The sequence below is a fragment of the Balaenoptera borealis genome (assembly GCF_965194805.1).
Source record: "Balaenoptera borealis genome assembly, chromosome: 1".
In the NCBI taxonomy this organism is placed as follows: Eukaryota; Metazoa; Chordata; class Mammalia; order Artiodactyla; family Balaenopteridae; genus Balaenoptera; species Balaenoptera borealis.
This window is the reverse complement of record NC_138860.1, coordinates 184,340,102-184,359,915: the sequence shown is the minus strand read 5'-3', so window position 1 is coordinate 184,359,915 and position 19,814 is coordinate 184,340,102. Positions and strand designations below refer to the sequence as shown.

General features: G+C 45.6%; 2 protein-coding genes across 2 annotated transcripts in view; both read left to right on the top strand.

The window, feature by feature from the left end:
• AADACL3 (arylacetamide deacetylase like 3) overlaps nt 1-17,774 on the top strand; it is a 30,337-nt gene extending 12,563 nt beyond the window's left edge. The window contains 8 exon segments of the mRNA XM_082382588.1: nt 4,107-4,199; nt 4,202-4,239; nt 7,019-7,199; nt 7,202-7,234; nt 8,543-8,606; nt 10,415-10,717; nt 10,719-11,022; nt 11,026-17,774. Coding sequence (XP_082238714.1) covers nt 4,107-4,199; nt 4,202-4,239; nt 7,019-7,199; nt 7,202-7,234; nt 8,543-8,606; nt 10,415-10,717; nt 10,719-11,022; nt 11,026-11,166 — 1,157 coding nt within the window. The 3' untranslated portion in view covers nt 11,167-17,774.
• The window catches only part of CFAP107 (cilia and flagella associated protein 107), a 100,372-nt gene that overhangs the window by 57,861 nt on the left and 22,697 nt on the right, over nt 1-19,814 (top strand). The gene's annotated exons all lie outside the window — the stretch shown is intronic.

Genomic DNA, 19,814 nt, shown 5'->3' with positions numbered 1-19,814 from the left:
GAGAAGCACTTACTCAATAACAGTAACACGAGGTTGAAGCAAACATAGTCCATCCTCGTTATTCATGGATTCTTGATAGAATTATTTATTGAAATCCATACTCATGGTGCTTTCACAGTCATTTAAGGCCACGTACACAATGGTGAAAATTTTTTGGTTGCTTGACAAGCATGTTCCCAGCTGAGGTTTTTCATAGCCTATTTAGTACCAATGTATAAAGACGATACTACTTAATATTCATGTAACAGTAAACACTCTTTTAACTAATTTCGTATCCAATACCTCAGAGAAAAGATAATACAAGAAAATCAGCTGAAGTACAGGAAGGTTTTTTTTTGTTTGTTTGTTTTTAATATCTTGATTGGAGTATAATTGCTTTACAATGGTATGTTAGTTGCTGCTGTATAACAAAGTGAATCAGCTATACATATACATATATCCCCATATCTCCTCCCTCTTGCGTCTCCCTCCCACCCTCCCTATCCCACCCCTCTAGGTGGTCACAAAGCACTGAGCTGATCTCCCTGGTGCTATGTGGCTGCTTCCCACTAGCTATCTATTTTACATTTGGTAGTGTATATATGTCCATGCCACTCTCTCACTTCGTCCCAGCTTACCCTTCCCCCTCCCGTGTCCTCAAATCCATTCTCTACGTCTGCATCTTTATTCCTGTCCTGCCCCTAGGTTCTTCAGAACCTTTTTTTTTTTTTTAGATTCCATATATATGTGTCAGCATACGGTATTTGTTTTCCTCTTTCTGACTTACTTCACTCTGTATGACAGACTCTAGGTCCATCCACCTCACTACAAATAACTCAGTTTTGTTTCTTTTTATGGCTGAGTAATATTCCATTGTATATATGTGCCACATCTTCTTTCTCCATTCATCTGTCGATGGACACTTAGGTTGCTTCCATGTCCTGGCGATTGTAAATAGTGCTGCAACGAACATTGTGGTACATGTCTCTTTTCGAATTATGGGAAAACTACAAATTTTTAAAAGGTGAAAATACCATCAACATCACAAAAATCCAGAAAGTATTATTTAAATGCCTGACACAGCTCTATCCTACAGGCAAGGGACCCCGCTGCTAGTGTGGAAAGAAATCAGTATGGTGATACACCAAAATGAATGCATACTACTTGCAGAATTAAAAAAAAAAAGGATGTTTTAAAAAAATCAGTAAGTCTGAATAGCTGATAGACTTCTTTACCTTTGTCATAAAGTAATAAATCTTAGGCCTGACAGATTTCTTTTTTTAAATTTATTTATTTATTTATTTATGGCTGTGTTGGGTCTTCGTTTCTGTGCGATGACTTTCTCTAGTTGTGGCAAGCGGGGGCCACTCTTCATCGTGGTGCGCGGGCCTCTCACTATCGCGGCCTCTCTTGTTGCGGAGCACAGGCTCCAGACGCGCAGGCTCAGTAGTTGTGGCTCACGGGCCCAGTTGCTCCGCGGCATGTGGGATCTTCCCAGACCAGGGCTCGAACCCGTGTCCCCTGCATTGGTAGGCAGATTCTGAACCACTGCGCCACCAGGGAAGCCCTGACAGATTTTTAACGTGGCTGCCGGTTACGCAATGAGCTGGGAGTTCCTGCTGAGTCCGTTGCTGTTCAGCCACGTTTCCGCAGCGGCTGGACGGGAGACTGGTTGAGGCGTAGGTAAGGTCTGCTGAGCGTTTTCTTTATTCCTTGAAATTTTGGCAGCGCTCAAATTAAGGGCCTGAGAAGAACTTTGCTTGGTTATGAGGCTCCCCTACAACTTAGGTTTATGAGTTTTGTGACCTTGGGGAAGCTACTTAGCCTCACAGAGGCTGAGTTTCCTTTTCCATAAAATGGGGACAAGACGAGAGTCTACCTAAATAAAGGGTTGATGGGAGAGCTAAATGTATTAACACACGCAGAGGGTTTGGCTCAGCACCGGACACAGAGCTGGGACCCCAACTTTGCTTTATAAGTGAAGAAGCTGCCAGCAGAGAGGGGGTGAGTAAATTGCCCAGTCTTATCGTGCTAGGTCAGAAGCAGAGGTGGAAGAGCGCCTGGGTGTCTGCCAGTCTGGGTTCCTTCACTGCTCACCTCAGATGGCGGTGGATGCAGGGTTCAGGTGTCAGGATCAGTGGCTTTCCTGGGAGTGAGTTCAGTGTCTTGCAGTCGAAGGATAAAAGCGCAAGGAAATAAGCAAGAGTTACGCAGAATTAATGTAAATTTAGACTTTGGCGTTGCAGAAGTCCTTCCCAGCTTTCATGCTGCCACTGCAGCAATACGACCCAGGAGAGGCTAGTAGCCATGACAAATGATCCTGTATCTCAGTAGTTTAACACCACCAACCTGCATACCCCATCAGGCAACACCTGACAGGTGCTCCCGCTGGGTCCCCTTTCCGGCATCTCACCTCCAGGACTGACACGGAGATCCAGGCGCTGACACTGTGAAGCTTAGCCATCAGGAGTCCCTCCTTTCTGGAGAGAGTGAGCATGAGGGATCGCATGAACATTCTAATGCCAGGCTTGGAAGTGGCGGCAGCATGGTGACTCACAGCCCCTGGCCAGAACACATCATGTGGTCACTCCAGAAGCAGCAGGGGCTAGATTAAGAATTATCACCTGTGTGCCTTTCCCTCCACAAGGGGAGTGAAGGGGTTTGGAGAACACATAGAAATGTCTTGGCCTTGCTCCCTGACATCTATTAAGTGTTCCCACACCCAGACTCAGGCTAGATGCTTACAGACATGGTGCCTCTGACGCACCCAACAACCCCATGGGGATACTATTATTATCCACCCCATTTTACAGATTTGGAACTGGGGGATTAGAGAGTATAACTTGCTCATGATCAGAATGCTGGCATTTGGCAGGATTCAAATCCAAGTCTTACCTAACTCAGGGTTTTTCAACCTCGTCACTATTGATACATTGGACCAGATAATTCCTTGTTCTGGGGACCATCCTGTGCACTGTACGATGCTTCCCAACATCTCTGGCATTGACCGGCGAGATGCCGGTGCCAGCCCCTGCCCCCACGGAGTTGTGACAACCAAAAGTGTCTCCAGATGTGTCCTGGGGGGTAAAATCCCCCTGTGTAAAAACCGTTGCCCTGACACCACGGTGGGGAGTTGAGAAAGATAGTAGACATCATCATTATTACAGAGGATGAGGGACTTTGTTGTCAGGGAAGACTTGGAACAATGATATCAATCTCTGACCCAACCTGGAAAGGCAGGTGAGCTCAGTTTTTTTTTTTTTTTCTGCTTTATGATGAAAAGAACAAAGCCTGTTTATTCATTCCTTCATTCAATAGACATTGCTGAGCACCTACTATGTACCAAACCCTGATCTAGCCTTTGAGGACAAAGCAAGTAAGAAAACAAAAATTCCTGTCCTCACAGAGGTTACGTTCAAGGCAGTAAGTGAACAAGTGAAGCACGTGGTATCTCAGGCAATGATAAAGGCCACAGAGACAGAGTATGCAGGTGGGACCAGGGTGGGTATAGGAAGGCTTGTGGGGACTTACAGTGTTAAATAAGGTGGTCAGGGATGGCCTCACTCAGAAGGTGACATTTGAGCAGAGTCGCAGAGTCGCAGTAGGGGAGGGGTTGAAGTGAGCTGACGTCTCAGGGAAGAATGTTGTGCAGGGAACTGTAAGTGCCTAGGCCCTGGGGCCTCCTTGGCAGGCTGATGCTCAGTAAGTGCAACCAGAGTGGAATTAGGAGGTGGTGATGAGGTCACAGGGCTCGTGGAGGGAATGGTGTTTGTGATGTCCATGGTGACTTATCCAAGGCCATTTCTAGTAGCAATTCCAGGATGCAAGCTCAGACTTCGGAGCGCTCCTTTCCAGCTGCAACAGGTTGCACGAGCCACTTTCTCCTCCGCATGGGCCCTGTCCTGGAACCAGACCCTCACCTGAGTCTGTGACTCACCTGGCTGGACCAATGCTTGCAGGACATGGGGAGGCAGTGGGGGCAGGTTGTGATGTATAAGTGGAGGAGGTCTGCTGGCTCCCATCCGAGTCCGAAATAGCCTGTCCTGAGCACAGCCTCCTGAGCACAGGCCTCTCCCGTGGTGGAATCAGCAAGATGTTCTCACTCCTGCTTCCGGTCCTTGCTACAGCCTGCGTGTTCTCCGCGGGGGTTGGGCTGTGGGCTGTCGGCAACCATTTCCTCACTGCAGACATCCCTGCAGCCGTTGGCCACCCCGTGAAACTTCAGTCCTCCGTTGCTTCTTCCAGCTGTTGGTGACACGGGTGAGTTTTGTGTTTTATTTGTCTGCTCTGTCTGAGGATTAAGGAGGGAGTTGGGGAAACATGCGCCAGAATCTTCTAGTTGAATTAATAGTCGTATCATGGCGGTGGAGGCTGACAGCATATTTCAGACCTGAATAATTCCTATCGGGTAACATGGTCCTTAACCTCTTCCTGGTGTTTCTCAGGCTGGACTGGGCTAAGAGCCACAACATTCAAAAAATGATTCGCTTTCTCAGGTAAGAGAGAAATTCCATCCTGCCTCCTGTCTTACTTTCTTCACGGCACCCACCACTCTGTGAAGCTGTGACGATAGGAATAATCTTCACAGGGCCCTTGTTACTACCTACCTGCTACCTAGAAGCAGCCAACAACACAATAAAGAAATGTAGCAGATGGGTAAATTAGGACAGATGAGCAAAACTACAGAATGTGACTTTTTAGAGAAATATTTTGCTGCTATTGAGAGATGGAAAACTGTTTCTGTCCTATAGTCAGATCCCGCTCATTGTTGTTGGTGTGTGTAATTTAATCAGATCCTTGGAAGTAAACCATGGTGAGGATCGAGTACATGTTGCCAGTAAGGATTTGCTGTACTTTTCCAGAAAGGCTGACAGAGACTGAATATAGAAAATATGTTTCTTTTTTTTTTTAAAAGATAGTAGTCATCTTTTCTTTTTTTAACAATTTATTTATTTATTTATTTATTTTTGGCTGTGTTGGGTCTTCGTTTCTGTGCAAGGGCTTTCTCCAGTTGTGGCAAGTGGGGGCCACTCTTCATCGCGGTGCGCGGGCCTCTCACTGTCGCGGCCTCTCTTGTTGCGGAGCACAGGCTCCAGACGCGCAGGCTCAGTAGTTGTGGCTCACGGGCCCAGTTGCTCCGCGGCATGTGGGATCTTCCCAGACCAGGGCTCGAACCCGTGTCCCCTGCATTGGCAGGCGGATTCTCAACCACTGCACCACCAGGGAAGCCCTAGAAAATATGTTTCTTAATTCTCTTACTTCATGAAAAGTGATTGCAAGCACCTGTTCTCACTGCAGACCTTGAGGGAGGAGAACCCAGGAACCAGTTTTCTTACCTGCAGGGTCAGCTTTTACAAGATGGGATGGTTCAGTCCTGTGGTTTTTCTGGCCTTGACTCTCATAGTCTACACTCCAGGTTTCCAAATATAGTGACTCGGTTTCCTCATCTGCAAAATCAGGGAAAGTAAGAGACCCCACTTCAGAGCATTTGGTGGGGATGCAACGAGTTAATCTATCCAGAGTGGGCTTTACATGCCTGGCACAGAGTAAGCCGTTCATAAATAGTAGCCTTATTGCTATTTTTTTGATTTGTTTTTTTCTACAAAGTTGTGTTGTGTAACTGCTATGTGTCATTCTCCCTTTCCAGCTCAGAGGATCAGTGATGGGCAAGAGAAATAAAGTCCCAGACAGAGTCGGCCTGCAGGGAGTTTGGACACTCGTGGCAGTGGGAGGTGAGGAGGCAGCAATAAATAAGCAAACTCACTACAAATAAACCAAGTGACCGAGTGGCAGGTGCTGTGAGGAGAGTAAAACAGGGCAGTAGAGTGCAGTAGGGCTTCTTAACCTGGGGTTCCTAGAACCCTCCAAGGGTAACAGAATGCAAAGAGCCCATGAATTTGGATGGGGTGGAAATTGCCCCATTTTCACTAACCTCTAATGCAAATGTAGTATTATTTCCTTCCATTATGCATGAAGGGGACAAACTACCACTGGGATAGCAGAACCCTTGACTTTGTCACCAAGAGGAATCACGGATATCTTCAGAGCATATTATAGCTACTGCAGAGATTGCAAAAAATCGCATATGTGCCTCATTCCTTTGAAATTATGATAGTATTAGACCAGCCACTAGATCTTCTATTTAGTGTGCTAATAAGGAAGCATATAAGGTATATTATTACAGCATATTTACTCTAGTATTTTGATAACCATATTTCAGTAAAATGTAATAATCCCATGTATTTTATTTTATGTATTCAAAGGTATTCTGCGGAAAGGTCCACGAGCTTCACTAAAAGCCAAAATGGCCTTGGTACAGGAAAAGTGAGGAACCACTGGAAAGAGAGTGGGGGAGAGCCCACATTACTTGTTTATATTTATTTTTTATCATGCAAACTTACAGACATAACTCAAAGGAGACAGAATAATATAAAGAAGCCCCAGGCACCCAACCCATAGCATTCGTGATTATTGACTCCCAGCCAATCTCATTTCATCTGTGCTCCCACATTTACCCTCATTCCCATTTTCTCACGAGTGGATCCTGGACATGGTATTATTTTATCTAAAAATATTTCTGTAGGTATCTCTAAAAAATAAGAACTGTCTCCCCATCCCTTTTAAAAAACGTAACCACAATGCAGTCATCACGTCTTAAAAATAGCAGCAAATGCTCAGGACGGCCATGATGACTAGGGCGGTCCAGAGGGCCCCCCTGGGAAGAGACGTCCCGCCCAGGCTGAGGTGGGAGGCGTTCCAGGTTAGAGGGAGCCCTCGAGGGGCGGCAAGAAACCTGGTTTGTGGGGCTGGGTGTCCAGTGTCTGGGGAGAGAAGATGGAGAGGGGCTGGTGCTGGGACAGCGTGGGCCTGGGCGGGGGCAGATTTCCTGCAGGCGTGATGGAGGCACAGCGCGGGGACCTGCAGGGCTGCGGTCCAGTCTGCCCTCCAGCCGCTCTGCGGAGGGTGCCGCGATGACAGGGCCCCAGCACGGCACACGCTGAAACCCTCTGCGCCCCATTTCCTCTTCTCTCACCAACAGGGGACGATTTTTGAGAAACTGAGAATCTGTTCTATGCCCCAATTTGTCCGTTTCATTCACGATCTGGCGCCGCTCAAGAAGGATCCGGATGGGATAGTCAAGGACCTCTGGTACGGGACGATCCCCGTGAAGCTGTACCAGCCCAAGGCGTCCTCAAGCACCCGCAGGCCTGGCATCGTGTTCTGCAAGGCGGCGGGGGCATCGTAGGGAGCTTGAGTAAGAGTCCTTCCCTCAGACCACCCCGCCCCCCGCCCCCCGCCCCCCGCCCGGAGTGTGATCTTCTCAGAGCAGAGCTGGGTGGACACCCACCTTCCAGTGGGCGGTGGCGCTCCCGTCATCTCCCCAAGGTCTCAAAGCTGCTATTATGACCAGGACAGTTAGCGGGGCCCAGATCATTCAGGCTAAGATATGGAGTGTGTTGACCACTTTCTGGAGGTGAGGATATATATATATATAGTACCTATGTATATATATGCCTGTGTATGTGTATCTATGTATGTGTCTGTGTGTATATATATGTGTGTGTGTGTATATATGTATATAAATATATACAATTCACGTAACATAAAATTAACCATTTTAAAGTGTACAGTTCAGTGGCATTCAGTACATTCAAATGTTGTGTGACCACCACCTCTATTTAGCTGGAAATAAGGATTTCAAAAAAAAATGAAAATAATTAAACACACAGTTGTGTTTCACAATAGCTATTGATTAAGACAAATTCTGGTACAGACAGTTTTTCTCAACTCTTTTTTTTCTCAACAAAGAGTTGAGAAAAATTAATGAGGGAAAAAATGCAAAATTGAGACAATGTTATTGTTTTAAATTTTTTCCATCATGAATTAGGGAGAAAAACCACCTTTATATAGTGCTTTCTAATCTGTGGAATGCCAGGGTCATGTAGTCTTCGAGAATAAGGGATTTAATGTGACCATGGTTGTGATTTGGTCTGCCTTATCAATGATAGTAATAGCCAATATTTATTGGTTGATATTTATTAATATTAATAGTTACATGGCAGATACTGTGGAAGCCGTGTATATGTAGGATCTCATCTAAGCCCCCAACAGCCCTATCACTGTCTTTATTCCCATTTTGCAGAAGAGGAAATTAAACCTCAGGGAGGTGAAGGGACTTGCCCCCTACCACTTCAGGTCAAGCTAAAAGGAGGCAAATTTGGGATTTGAACTTGGGTCTGAATCCAGAGCTCACCCCGTGAACCACTGTGCTCCATGGCCAGACAGCTTCTCAGATGCTGTGAATGAATTGTAGAATTGATGGGGTTGGTGGGGGGGTGAGTCTTAGAGAAAGTTGTTGAGACAGTGCCACAGAAGAGAGCTAGTGAGAAGGTTGAGAGAGGAAGGCTGCTGAGAGCTAGAGGAGAGTCTGCAAAACCTTGTTAGAATCAACCTAGGCACTCCGTCTGTCATGGTTGTTAGTGAGAAGGGCAATTGAGGATGGCTGGCAAAGGAAACCCACTAGCCTTCCTAGCTTGAATGTTTCACACCTTTCATTTTCTAGAAACTCACCATGGCTTATGCTGTCATTTGTGCAAGGAGAGTGACTCAGTCGTTCTAGCAGTTGGGTGAGTAAGGGGAAGATGGGGAGGTGCTGGGATTCCTGGAGTGCCAGGGCAATGATGGGGAGGGAGACTGGGGGTGGAGGGACAGACGGAACAGGGGACGGGCTGGGAGAAGCCAGTGAGCAGGAGGGCAAGGAAGAGGGAGAGGAAGGGAGAGACAGGGAGAGGCAGAGATGGGGCACTCCTTCCTGCGGGTGGCCCTTAGGTATGTTTAAAGGATGCCTTTTGAGCACTGCATCATCTGGAAACTGGACGGGGTCGGGGGATGGTCTTCGTGAAGCAAATACAGTGCAGAGCTTCACAACCAGTGCACATCTCGGTAGAACACTCTTCACTGAGCAGAACAGCCCTGCGCATTCCAAACTCTTAGCACCTCCCTCCACTAAATGTCCACAGTGCCCTGTGCCGTAAGCCCGACAACTTCAAACACTGCTACATCATTTCCAAGTGCTCCCAAGAGGGAGGTCCACCCTGGTGAGAGCCACAGAAGGAAGCAGGAAAAATTAAAAAGCCACTGTCTCTCTTAACCAATCTGGGAGTGTCACCACACAATCTGGAACCTCGAAGGGGCAGGAGAGACCTGGGACGGGCCCTTCCTGGGTCTCCACATCAGGCAAACTGGACACATGTGAGGAGCATACTGAACACCATAGTGGTGTGGGCTCGCCCTCCTGCCCTGTTGCCTGACACATCGTCGCCAGGGCCAGGGTGCTTCCTCCTGATCAAGCACTTCCTGAAGTTTCATTTAAATGCAACATGCCATAAAGAAATATCCACTGCCAACGTCTTGGTGGGAATACAGCCAGTGGAGTAAGTAAAAATTACAGAAGTCAGTCCTGGATGAGAGAGAGAGACCTGGAGAAACTCCCCACTTTACAATTCTTGCCTCCAAAACCATTTCTGCAACGGGATGGAAATCTCGACCCAGTTGTTGGCCACTATATGCCTTACCGTTCTAGTTGTGCTGAACCAAGAGATCATCAGTAGAATATACTAGCAAATCCCTGCAAGAAAGTTATTTTATGACTCCAGGGGAGATGGCGCTTCGGAGTTGAAAGCGTTGTTGTCCCAGCCTGAACCTAGGGTATCTTAGAACAGGGAGCATCAGAATAGAAATGCCTGACAGGAGATTTGTTGAGTCCATAAAGTATTTCCTTTTCTTAAAAAAATTAAATTAAAAAAAAAAGTGAGGTCAGCATTTAAAATGGTGAAATTTCTTGCCAACCCCAGATTTCTGGAATCTCTTGAAAGATGAGGCGGTCTAGCACTGCCAAGCTGGCGTAGCCGCATGAACATGGAGCCATGGTCTGGAGTGGGCGTGGCTGATCTGGAGGGACCGTATGTTAACTGCTAGCCCCTTCTGGTATTTAAGTCTTCAAGATCCTCCCACAAAACTTGTGAGCATGGCAGGATTACTTAGAATCTACACCCAAGCAAGCCTTATAAAAGAATAAAAACAGGTGTGAGTCAGGGAAGCAGCATCAGGTAGGTTCAGAGAGCTGGGGATCATGTTGGCGATAGCTGAGCTGTTGACCATTAGGTGGATGTCAGGGCTCGTGTGGTCACAGACTGTCCCCCCAGTTGGCATTGAGACAGTGGGAATAGCATACCACTTTCTGAGCCTACATGTCCGGCACTGAAGGCTTTATGTTTGTCACCTAGTTTAAACTTTTTACCTTAACGTCACCTGCCCAGGCTTCAGAAAAAGAAGTTAATGGAAGAAATCTGGGCTGAAGGATGTTAGACACAGGTGTTTTTGGCTCTGTGGTGAGAGGAAACTGTGTTCCTTACTTCCTTTTCCGATATCACAGGATGCTCAAGCATAGGTTTCCGGTGATAGTAAGAGACTCCATGGTGGCTACCATCCACTTCTTGAAGTCCTTGAATACATATGGGGCAGATCCAGCCCGGGTCGTGGTCTGTGGTGACAGTGTGGGTGGGGGCGTGGCAACAATAGTTTGTCAAAACCTTGTGGACAGTTATGATCTCCCCAAGATCCGTGCTCAGATCCTGATCTATGCCGCCCTCCAAGCCCTGGATTTCCAGCCTCCTTCTTATCAGCAGAACAAGAACATTCCACTGCTCAGGCAGAATTTGGCCTTCTACTGTTGGTGTGGACATCAGCCCCTCCTGGAAAAGCACCGTATTAAAAGGAGCCCACTTGCCTGTCGAAGTCTGGGAAAAGTACAGAAAGTGGTTGGGTGCAGAAAACATTCTGGAGAAGTTTAAGAAGAAAGGCTACATGCCCCATGCGCCCCTGAATGAAACTGCCTATCTGGAGACAAACATCATTCTAGATTTGATGAACTCACCCCTGATTGCAGATGATGAAGTAGTGTCTCAGCTCCCCAAAGCTTGCATCGTGAGCTGTGAGTATGATATTCTCCAGGACCATTCGCTGTTGTACAGGAAGAGGCTGTAGGACCTGGGAGTCCCAGTGACTTGGCACCACATGGAGGATGGTTTTCACGGGGTGTTTGTCACCCTTGATGTGGGCTGCTTGTACTTGCCCTGCTCCACGAGGATTCTGAATGCTGCGGTCCATTTTATAAAAGAGTTGTGACCATCTTTCCTTCCTGCTGCAGTTGCAAGAGTGTGAATTCCGCCATCATCCAGTTCCCATTGGGGCTCCTTGTTGCTGATGTAGGGTGCTGAGTAGGGCTGGGGAGAGTGTTGAGGATGCCATCTCCTCTTGCTTCAGGTTCTAGAATCCTAGAATGCATGTTTCTGATATCTAGAAGGAGAGCAGTAGAAGAGACAGGTTTGGGAGGAGGGTGGGGCTGTCTAGCCATGTTCACTGTAGGGAAAATTTGAGCTGACATTCTTCAGTGACCATTTGCAAGAGTGAATGGGCATATAAAGACTGCTCATGGCCTCCCCGAGGGAGAGTTCAGGTGGCTCAGGCTGACCAGGCTGTGGGCAACAGGAGTGTCTAGTTGGCTGGGCCTTGGAATAACCCAGGAACATCATGTGCAGTCTCATGGGCCTCATCCAATCTGGCTCAGAGGGCAGGGCTCTGATGTCCTAGTGCTGGGTGGACGTGAAGAAACTGGTCTCACCCGCTTCCTCTGGGTACGTGGTGACGCTTCTCCCGCCGTTCCTCTGCCTCTGAGCTCAGAGTCTCAACTGCTGGGCTGGAAGAGTGAAGACGGATTGGGTTAGGTTTTCCATGATGGTGGACACCTAGTGGCAGATGAAGACTGGAGCCACCTGACTGACGGAGCTCTGGAAATCTTGGAGTCAAAGTCAGGCTTCCAACCAAGGCCCCGGAAGCAACATGTTCGAGGACCAGAGTCCAGAGGGAAGCTGAGTCCCGAGTCAGAGACCCATGAAGACAAAGTCTGACCAAACTCAACCATGTCCACAGTGGAAATCAAAGGAGGGCCCAAAGAACTGAAGACGTGTTAGTGAGAACTGTATCTGTTTTAAGACACAGAACCAACTCAAACTGGCCTAAATCAAAGAGAGAATGTATTGGCTAATGTAGCTACAAATTCCAGGGATAAATCAGGCATGGTTTGATCCAGGAACTCAAACAGTGTCACCAGCTGCCTTCTCTTCTTTTCTCTAGTCTATGCTCTTCTGTGTGTACTTCACCTTCCTCTCTCTATACTGTGGCCCTGAGTACCTCCATGCTTGTATTCTCCCAGAGTCAAATCGATTATTATGAACTTGCCTAATTCTCAGCAGTCCCAGTGGAAATCACATTGCAACTCGATGGCTTTCTTGGCTTTCTGAGTGGTGTATCTAGTTGCTAAAACCAAGAGGATGGAATGTTATGACTGACTAGCCCCAAGTCCCATGCCATCCCTGGGGTGGAAGGTGGGGTCAGCTCCACCTGGTGCTTGGATGGGCATGGAGGATGGAGTGAGTACTCCCTCACATTAACACTTACTCCACTATACAAGCTAAATTGAAGCCTGAGTCAAGGTCCTTGGAAGTGGCAAGAGATGTCAAGGACCACTGGGCAAGTTGACCACCTGCCACTTAGGAATAAAAATTCCTTTGGAAGGGATGGCCCAGGCGCTCATGCTGGTCCCATCTGGCCTTCAGGAGGCTCTGCTCCTGGTTGGCCAGTGGCTTTTATAGGCCAATATCCAAGTCTACTGCACAAAGGACCCCATGTTTGCCCTTACCTTGCTTTCAGTTGAAAGTTCATGCTGAAACATGGGACAGAGAGGAATCCCATTGGGTGGCTTCTTGGTCCATTCACAGCAGGAAGACCGGCTTTGTTGGAGAAATAGGAACCACTCACTGAAAGCACATATTTTGGTGGCCACTCAGCTGTTGGGGAGCACTGTCCCTTCTGAGACAGGCCTCCGAGTTGAGTCTGGGTAGGCTCCCCTCCTGGATTGTTGTCTTGATTCACCCCTGCCTCTGGAGATAGGTAGAGGGACATGAGCTGGCCTTCTGGAAATTTGGGTGGTCAGCTCTTCTTCAGTGGGGTGGTGAGGAGTGGGTGAGCCACAGGAAGATGGTGCCCAGTGGAGATGAGTGGGTTACACTTTAGTGTCTGGAAGAACTGTTGGGTGGGCTCATTTCTGAAGCTGCTTCCTTCTGCAGATCATGGGAGAGATAAAGCACTTTCGCCCCCAATGGCTGGTTTGATCTGGAGACCCAGTGCTCATCTCTTCTCCTTTACCGATTCATTGCTATCCTTCCTGCAGCCCGTCGTGAGGCTCAGGGAATGGAAAAGGGATAGGAATAAACGTTCACTGAGAGCCAGCTGCATGCTAGGTGCCATACTGGGCTGTTTAAATCTACCACCTCGTTGTGAGAAACAGATGTGCTGGGTTTCTGCCTAAGCATTTTATAGTACGACAGCCCTGCTCACATCCAGAGTCTGGACATCTTGATAAAGACCCGAGCTTAGGATTCCTACCACAGTTTCCTGCTTTGCTTTGCTCTGGTCACCTTTTAAAATAACCACTTAGAGTTGAGCCTGTGAAAAGTTAGTGACCTCCACCCCAGTCACCTTAGAAGGAACAGGTGCTTGCTTGCTGCCCTGCTGGCCGTATCCTGCTCACTCATGACCTGGAACAGAGGACTGCTCTCCCCACTGCTCATTAATAATAATAAATCCTGTTACTTTACCTCCTTTGTGTGAGTGTATTGAAACAGCACCTTCAGTTGAAATGACCCATGGGTTTTTGCTTCCCCAGAGCAGGAGTTCAGATGCGGGGCGGGGGAGCTCCCTGCTGACCCTGTGTGGGTGGCTTGTGCCCCCTCATTCATCAGGTCATCATCTGCATAGTCTTAATTTAATACACCAGCTATACCGCCCCCCCGCCCTCCCCGCCATGTGTGCCTCACATGAATTCTACAAAGTGGGTATTCTTTCTCTTTTAAAAATTATTTATCTATTTTATACATATTAGTGTACATATGTCAATCCCAATCTCCCAATTCATCCCACCCTCCCCCAAAGTGGGTATTCTTAAGCCCACTTTACAGATGAGGAAACTGAGGCCCAGAGACATTAATAACAATACTCATTTCCTGACCCTTTCCAGTCAGGCTCAAGGCCAGCTGATTCAGTAGTTTACCCAAGGCTGTGTAGTTGGCCGGGCACTGAGCATTGCAGCCCTGGTCTGTCTGACAACAAACCTTTCTTGCTGAGCCCCACGGTCCATTAGCTTTTTTCTTTCCTATCATTCAGAATAAAATGAGAGACACGACTGAGCCACATGACCTTATGTGAGTCATTTCCCATCCAGCTGGGTGTCAGCCTCCCTCTGATCTGAACTAGATTGATAGCGTCAAGTCTTTTTGCCATCATTTTTGTTTGTTTGTTTTGCTTCCTTGACTGTAGTTTTCTCTAAGTCTGAATGGCTTTGGAATTGGTAACTGTAGCCCACTCCAGGAATGCACAACTGATGTGCCCCACTAATACGGCTCAGGAGAGACGGACACCCCCATACCTTTAAGCCCAGGTGCTCCAGGAGTGTTTTCTCAGTAAGTTCCCAGGACTTTCGCTGGAAAGATCTGCCAGTTAGCCCAGGGCAAGTGCCATCAGATAGAAAATAATGTGCTGCATCCCAGATTGCTTTCTTTTGTCAGAAGGCAATCGAGGAGAAGATCTCAGGGCAAAGTAGAAAAAAACTGTGTCCTCCCCAGGGTACTCCTCACCCCCACCCAGGAACTCCTTGACTGTCTGACCCCAGACCTTGTCTCCCTTTACCCCTGCATCCTCTGCTCCAGAGTGCCTGCCTGCTCTCTCCTCCTGTCCTAGTACAGGTTAGGCTCCACTGCAGTGACAAATGGCCCCACAGTCTCAGGGCTTATGACAGTAAAGGTCTATTTCCTGCTCAATTACCTATTACATGACCCTCAAAGGTCAGCGACAGCTCTGCTCCACATTCGTCTACTCCTGGATACAGGCTCTATTTGAAATATCTCCAGTCTCATGGCAGAGGGAAAAAGAACATGGTAAATCACACACTGGCTCCCCAAGCTTCTGCTCAGAGGTGATGCTCACCTTTTCTGTTCACCTTTCCTTGGCCAGAGCAAGTCCTATGACCAAGCTTGATGCTGACAGAACAGGGAAGCGTAATCCTCCCCGGAGAGGGGCGACAGTTACTTTTGGACAATATTACAGCTTTCCACACTCTCATTCATAATATTTTCATTTCCATTCTACCTTAAAAATTAATTTTGTATTATGTAAGTGATACACAAATATATTCTCCTTTTATTTATTTATTTATTTTGGCCGTGCCACGTGGCTTGCGGGATCTTACTTCCCAGACCAAGGAGAGAACATGCGTCCTCAACAGTGAAAGCACAGAGCCCCAACCACTGGACCACCAGGGAATTCCCTTTTAAAAAAAATTCTCCTTTTAGACATAAGGCTGAAGTGTCTTTTTACCACCCTCCCTCAACTCTATTCCTTTTTATCTGGATTCATCCACTATTACCTTTTTTAGGGGGTGGAGGGTAGGTTTTCCAACCCTTCAAAACCTGTTTCTATGCTTTCACATATGCAGATATGTACCCACAAAAAATATAGAGGATTATTTTGTGGGATGACTTTGACATATATTGTATATAACAGATACTATTCTGTACATGTTGTGCCACTTGAGATTTTTTCCACTCAACAACGTATCTTAGAAATCTAGCCTAGTAAACAACATAGATATATCTTGCTCTTTTTAGCTACTGCATGGTATTCCATGGTATGGCATATTACAGTTCTTAGCCATTCCCTAGTGGTGGACACATTTAGTCTCTTTCCAGTTTTTCACAAACAAGTCTGTAGTGAACATTTCTGCACATGCCCCCTTCTGCACTTGTGATTCTCTGTGATAGATTCAAGAAGGACTTTTGACCCTGCACAATTTTATGTGTTGATAGATGCTACAAAGAAGCCTGTCCCATTCCCTTTTTTTCCTAGCAGGTCTCAGCTTTGGGGGAAGTAGTTGTATCGTAACCACCAATCCCAAAGGCAAAAAGAAAATTGATTGGCTTGACAACTGGTCGAGTGGGATGGAGTTGGCTGGCAGGTCTGTATTTGAAAGGGAAAATTTCTTAAATGAACCTTTGCAAGAATCATTTGAGGAGTTTGGGCAGGCTGCAATATTACTGGTGTGTTGCCTCTAACATCCTTGTCTCCATCTAACAAAGCAAAGGATGCCAGAGTCAGCAGATTGGCTCCTCGTTCCCAGGTTGCCAAGGCTTGCTCTTGGCTAGAACACCCCTGCCCCAACATTGCAGCTGGTTTCTTGCAAATTGCTGTGCAAGGTTGAATCAATTAAGGCAGTGCCTGGGGCTCGGTTTTCAAAGCACTTATCGTAGGAAAAACCCGACAAGGGTCTGACCTCCTTACAGTGAAACAACTCCCTGCTATGTCATCACCAAAGGATAGAACAGTTTTAATTTTAAGTTGAAGAGACACATTCTGGGTTTGTTATTGCTGCTTGTGCAAAGCCGCTTCTGCAAAGCCGCTTCCGGGAGGCAGAGTGATGGAGGACACATGGTCTGGAATCAATTAGAGGCCCAATATTTACTTAACCTCCTAGTCCCTCAGTTTTCTTGCCTTGAAATGGGGATAATCGTATTGAATGCATAGGGGTGTTTGTGTAAAGCAGGCTGAATCGATGTAAGTTGTGATTAGGCATCTGCTGTTCAACAGATACCGTTACAGAGGTGCTGGTTATCAGACTCACAGCATATCCTCTGATGGGGATAACAAGCTGCTTTTGTGTTCAGGAATCCCCTCTTCAAAGAGAATCTAGAATTGTTCCCTTTGGGATATTTCTGCCCCAATTTCCCAAATTTACTCCTCTAATATAGGGAAAGGAATGGATTTTGTTACTAAAATAAGCTTGGTTTAGGCACAAAAGGAAGAGAGGGTTGAACATTTATTGATCCCTTATATGTGATAGGCATTTTACGAAGTGCTCTGTAGGTGACATTTCACTGAATTCTCATAATCTTCTCTTATGAAGTACATGATGTTTACTCCCAATTTACAGATTAGGAAACCAAGGCTGGCTTGACCCAGGAACTTGGCCAAAGTGAAACAGCTGGTAAGAGGTGGGACTGGAAGTGGAAGCCAAGTTTGTCTGAGTACCCAGCAACCCCCCACCCCATCCCATTCCTTGTGCAATAACCCAAAGCTGATTGCCCACCTTTAAGAAGTATTTCTGGGATGTACTAGACCAGGAGAAGAGAAGTCAATTCATTATCCATCTTTGAGGTCTCACCATAGAAGGGTGCCACCTTCTCTGGAACTAGACCCTCGTCCTATGGGCACAGAGTCTGCTGTAGCTCCTCCAGTGTGGTGCTGAGCACACAGTATTGTGATTATTCAATGACCAAAAGTGTCTGCTCCTAAACTGGATTAAAGTGATCCCCAGTTTCTAACATGCACAGGTGACTGGAAAAGCAAGTGACAATCATCTCTGAGGGAAGATAATATCATCCTAGACCTTACCATTTAGTTTTTCAGATACCAGGCATACAAGAAGAGAAGAGCTAGCAACAGAAACCCACAGAAACAACGGTTAAAAAAAGAAAAAGGAAGCCACTGTAAAATAGCTCTGTTTATTATGTAGATAAAATAGCTATGCTGAGAATTTCCTAAGATGATTGAATGATTAAGTATTAAAAAGTATTTTATACTTTTCAACATACTTATCTTTATAAACTTTTTAAATATATTTTGGGCAAAATCCTTAAACCATAAAATATTGACACAATAGAGGTGATCAAAATGCCACATTTTGGTTCTCTAAAAAGACTGATAAAATTGATCAATATCTGATGAGACCAATAAAGAAGAAAAGGAAGAAGCACAAAGAGTAAATACTAGGAATAAAAAGGGACTTCAGCACAGATCTTAAAGATATTAAAAAGATGATAAGAGGACATTATGAACAACGTATGACCCCAAATTTGAAATTTAGATGCAATGTGTAAATTCCTAGAAAAATACAACTCACCAAACTGACACAAAAGGAAAGAGAAAAATCTGAATAGTTTTGTAACTAATAAAAGATATTAAGTCTACAATGAAAAGCCTTAAAACAAAGATAAACAAAAGACAAATCTCCTGGCCTTGATACCTTGACTTATTTAATATTCAGGGATGAAATACTTTAATCTTATGTAAACTTTCCTGGAGAACATAAAAAGTGGGCATATTCTTTCTATGAGCTTAACTTAATCTTTTAAAAATTAAAAAAATTTTTATTTATATATTTTCTTATTAGTCATCCATTTTATACACAACAGTGTATACATGTCAATCCCAATCTCCCAATTCATCACACCACAACCCCCACCCACCCGCCACTTTCCCCCCTTGGTGTCCATACGTTTGTTCTCTACTTCTGTGTCTCAATTTCTGCTCTGCAAACAGGTACATCTGTATCATTTTCTAGGTTCCACATATATGTGTTAATATACGATATTTGTTTTTCTCTTTCTGACTTACTTCACTCAGTATGACGGTCTCTAGATGCATCCATGTCTCTACAAATGACCCAATTTCGTTCCTTCTTATGGCTGAGTAATATTTCATTGTATATATGTACCACTTCTTCTTTATCCATTCGTCTGTCTATGGGCATTTAGGTTGCTTCCATGGCCTGGCTATTGTAAATAGTGCTGCAATGAACATTGGAGTGCATGTGTCTTTTTGAATTATGGTTTTCTCTGGGTATATGGCCGGTAGTGGTATTGCTGGGTCATATGGTAATTCTATTGTTAGTTCTTTAAGGAACCTCCATACTGTTCTCCATAGTGGCTGTATCAATTTACATTCCCACCAACAGTGCAAGAGGGTTCCCTTTTCTCCACACCCTCTCCAGCATTTGTTGTTTGTAGATTTTCTGATGATGCCCATTCTAATTGTTGTGAGGTGATACCTCATTGTAGTTTTGATTTGCATTTCTCTAATAATTAGTGATGTTGAGCATCTTTTCATGTGCTTCGTGGCCATCTGTATGTCTTCTTTGGAGAAATGTGTATTTAGGTCTTTTGCCCATTTTTGGATTGGGGTGTTTGTTTCTTTAATATTGAGCTGCATGAGCTGTTTATATATTTTGGAGATTAATCCTTTGTCGGATGATTCGTTTGCAAATATTTTCTCCCATTCTGAGGGTTGTCTTTTTGTCTTGTTTATGGTTTCCTTTGCTGTGCAAAAGCTTTTAAGTTTCATTAGGTCCCATTTGTTTATTTTTGTTTTTATTTCCATTACTCTAGGAGGTGGATCAAAAAAGATCTTGCTGTGATTTATGTCAAAGAGGGTTCTTCCTATGTTTTCCTCTAAGAGTATTATAGTGTCTGGTCTTACATTTAGGTCTCTAATCCATTTTGAGTTTATTTTTGTATATCGTGGTAAGGAGTGTTCTAATTTCATTCTTTTACATGTAGCTGTCCAGTTTTCCCAGCACCACTTATTGAAGACTCTGTCTTTTCTCCATTGTATATTCTTGCCTCCTTTGTCATAGATTAGTTGACCATAGGTGCGTGGGTTTATCTCTGGGCTTTCTATCCTGTTCCATTGATCTATATTTCTGTTTTTGGGCCAGTACCGTATTGTCTTGATTACTGTAGCTTTGTAGTATAGTCTGAAGTCAGGGAGTCTGATTCCTCCAGCTCCGTCTTTTTGCCTCACGACTGCTTTGGATATTCGGGGTCTTTTGTGTCTCCATACAAATTTTAAGATTTTTTGTTCTAGTTCTGTAAAAAATGCCATTGGTA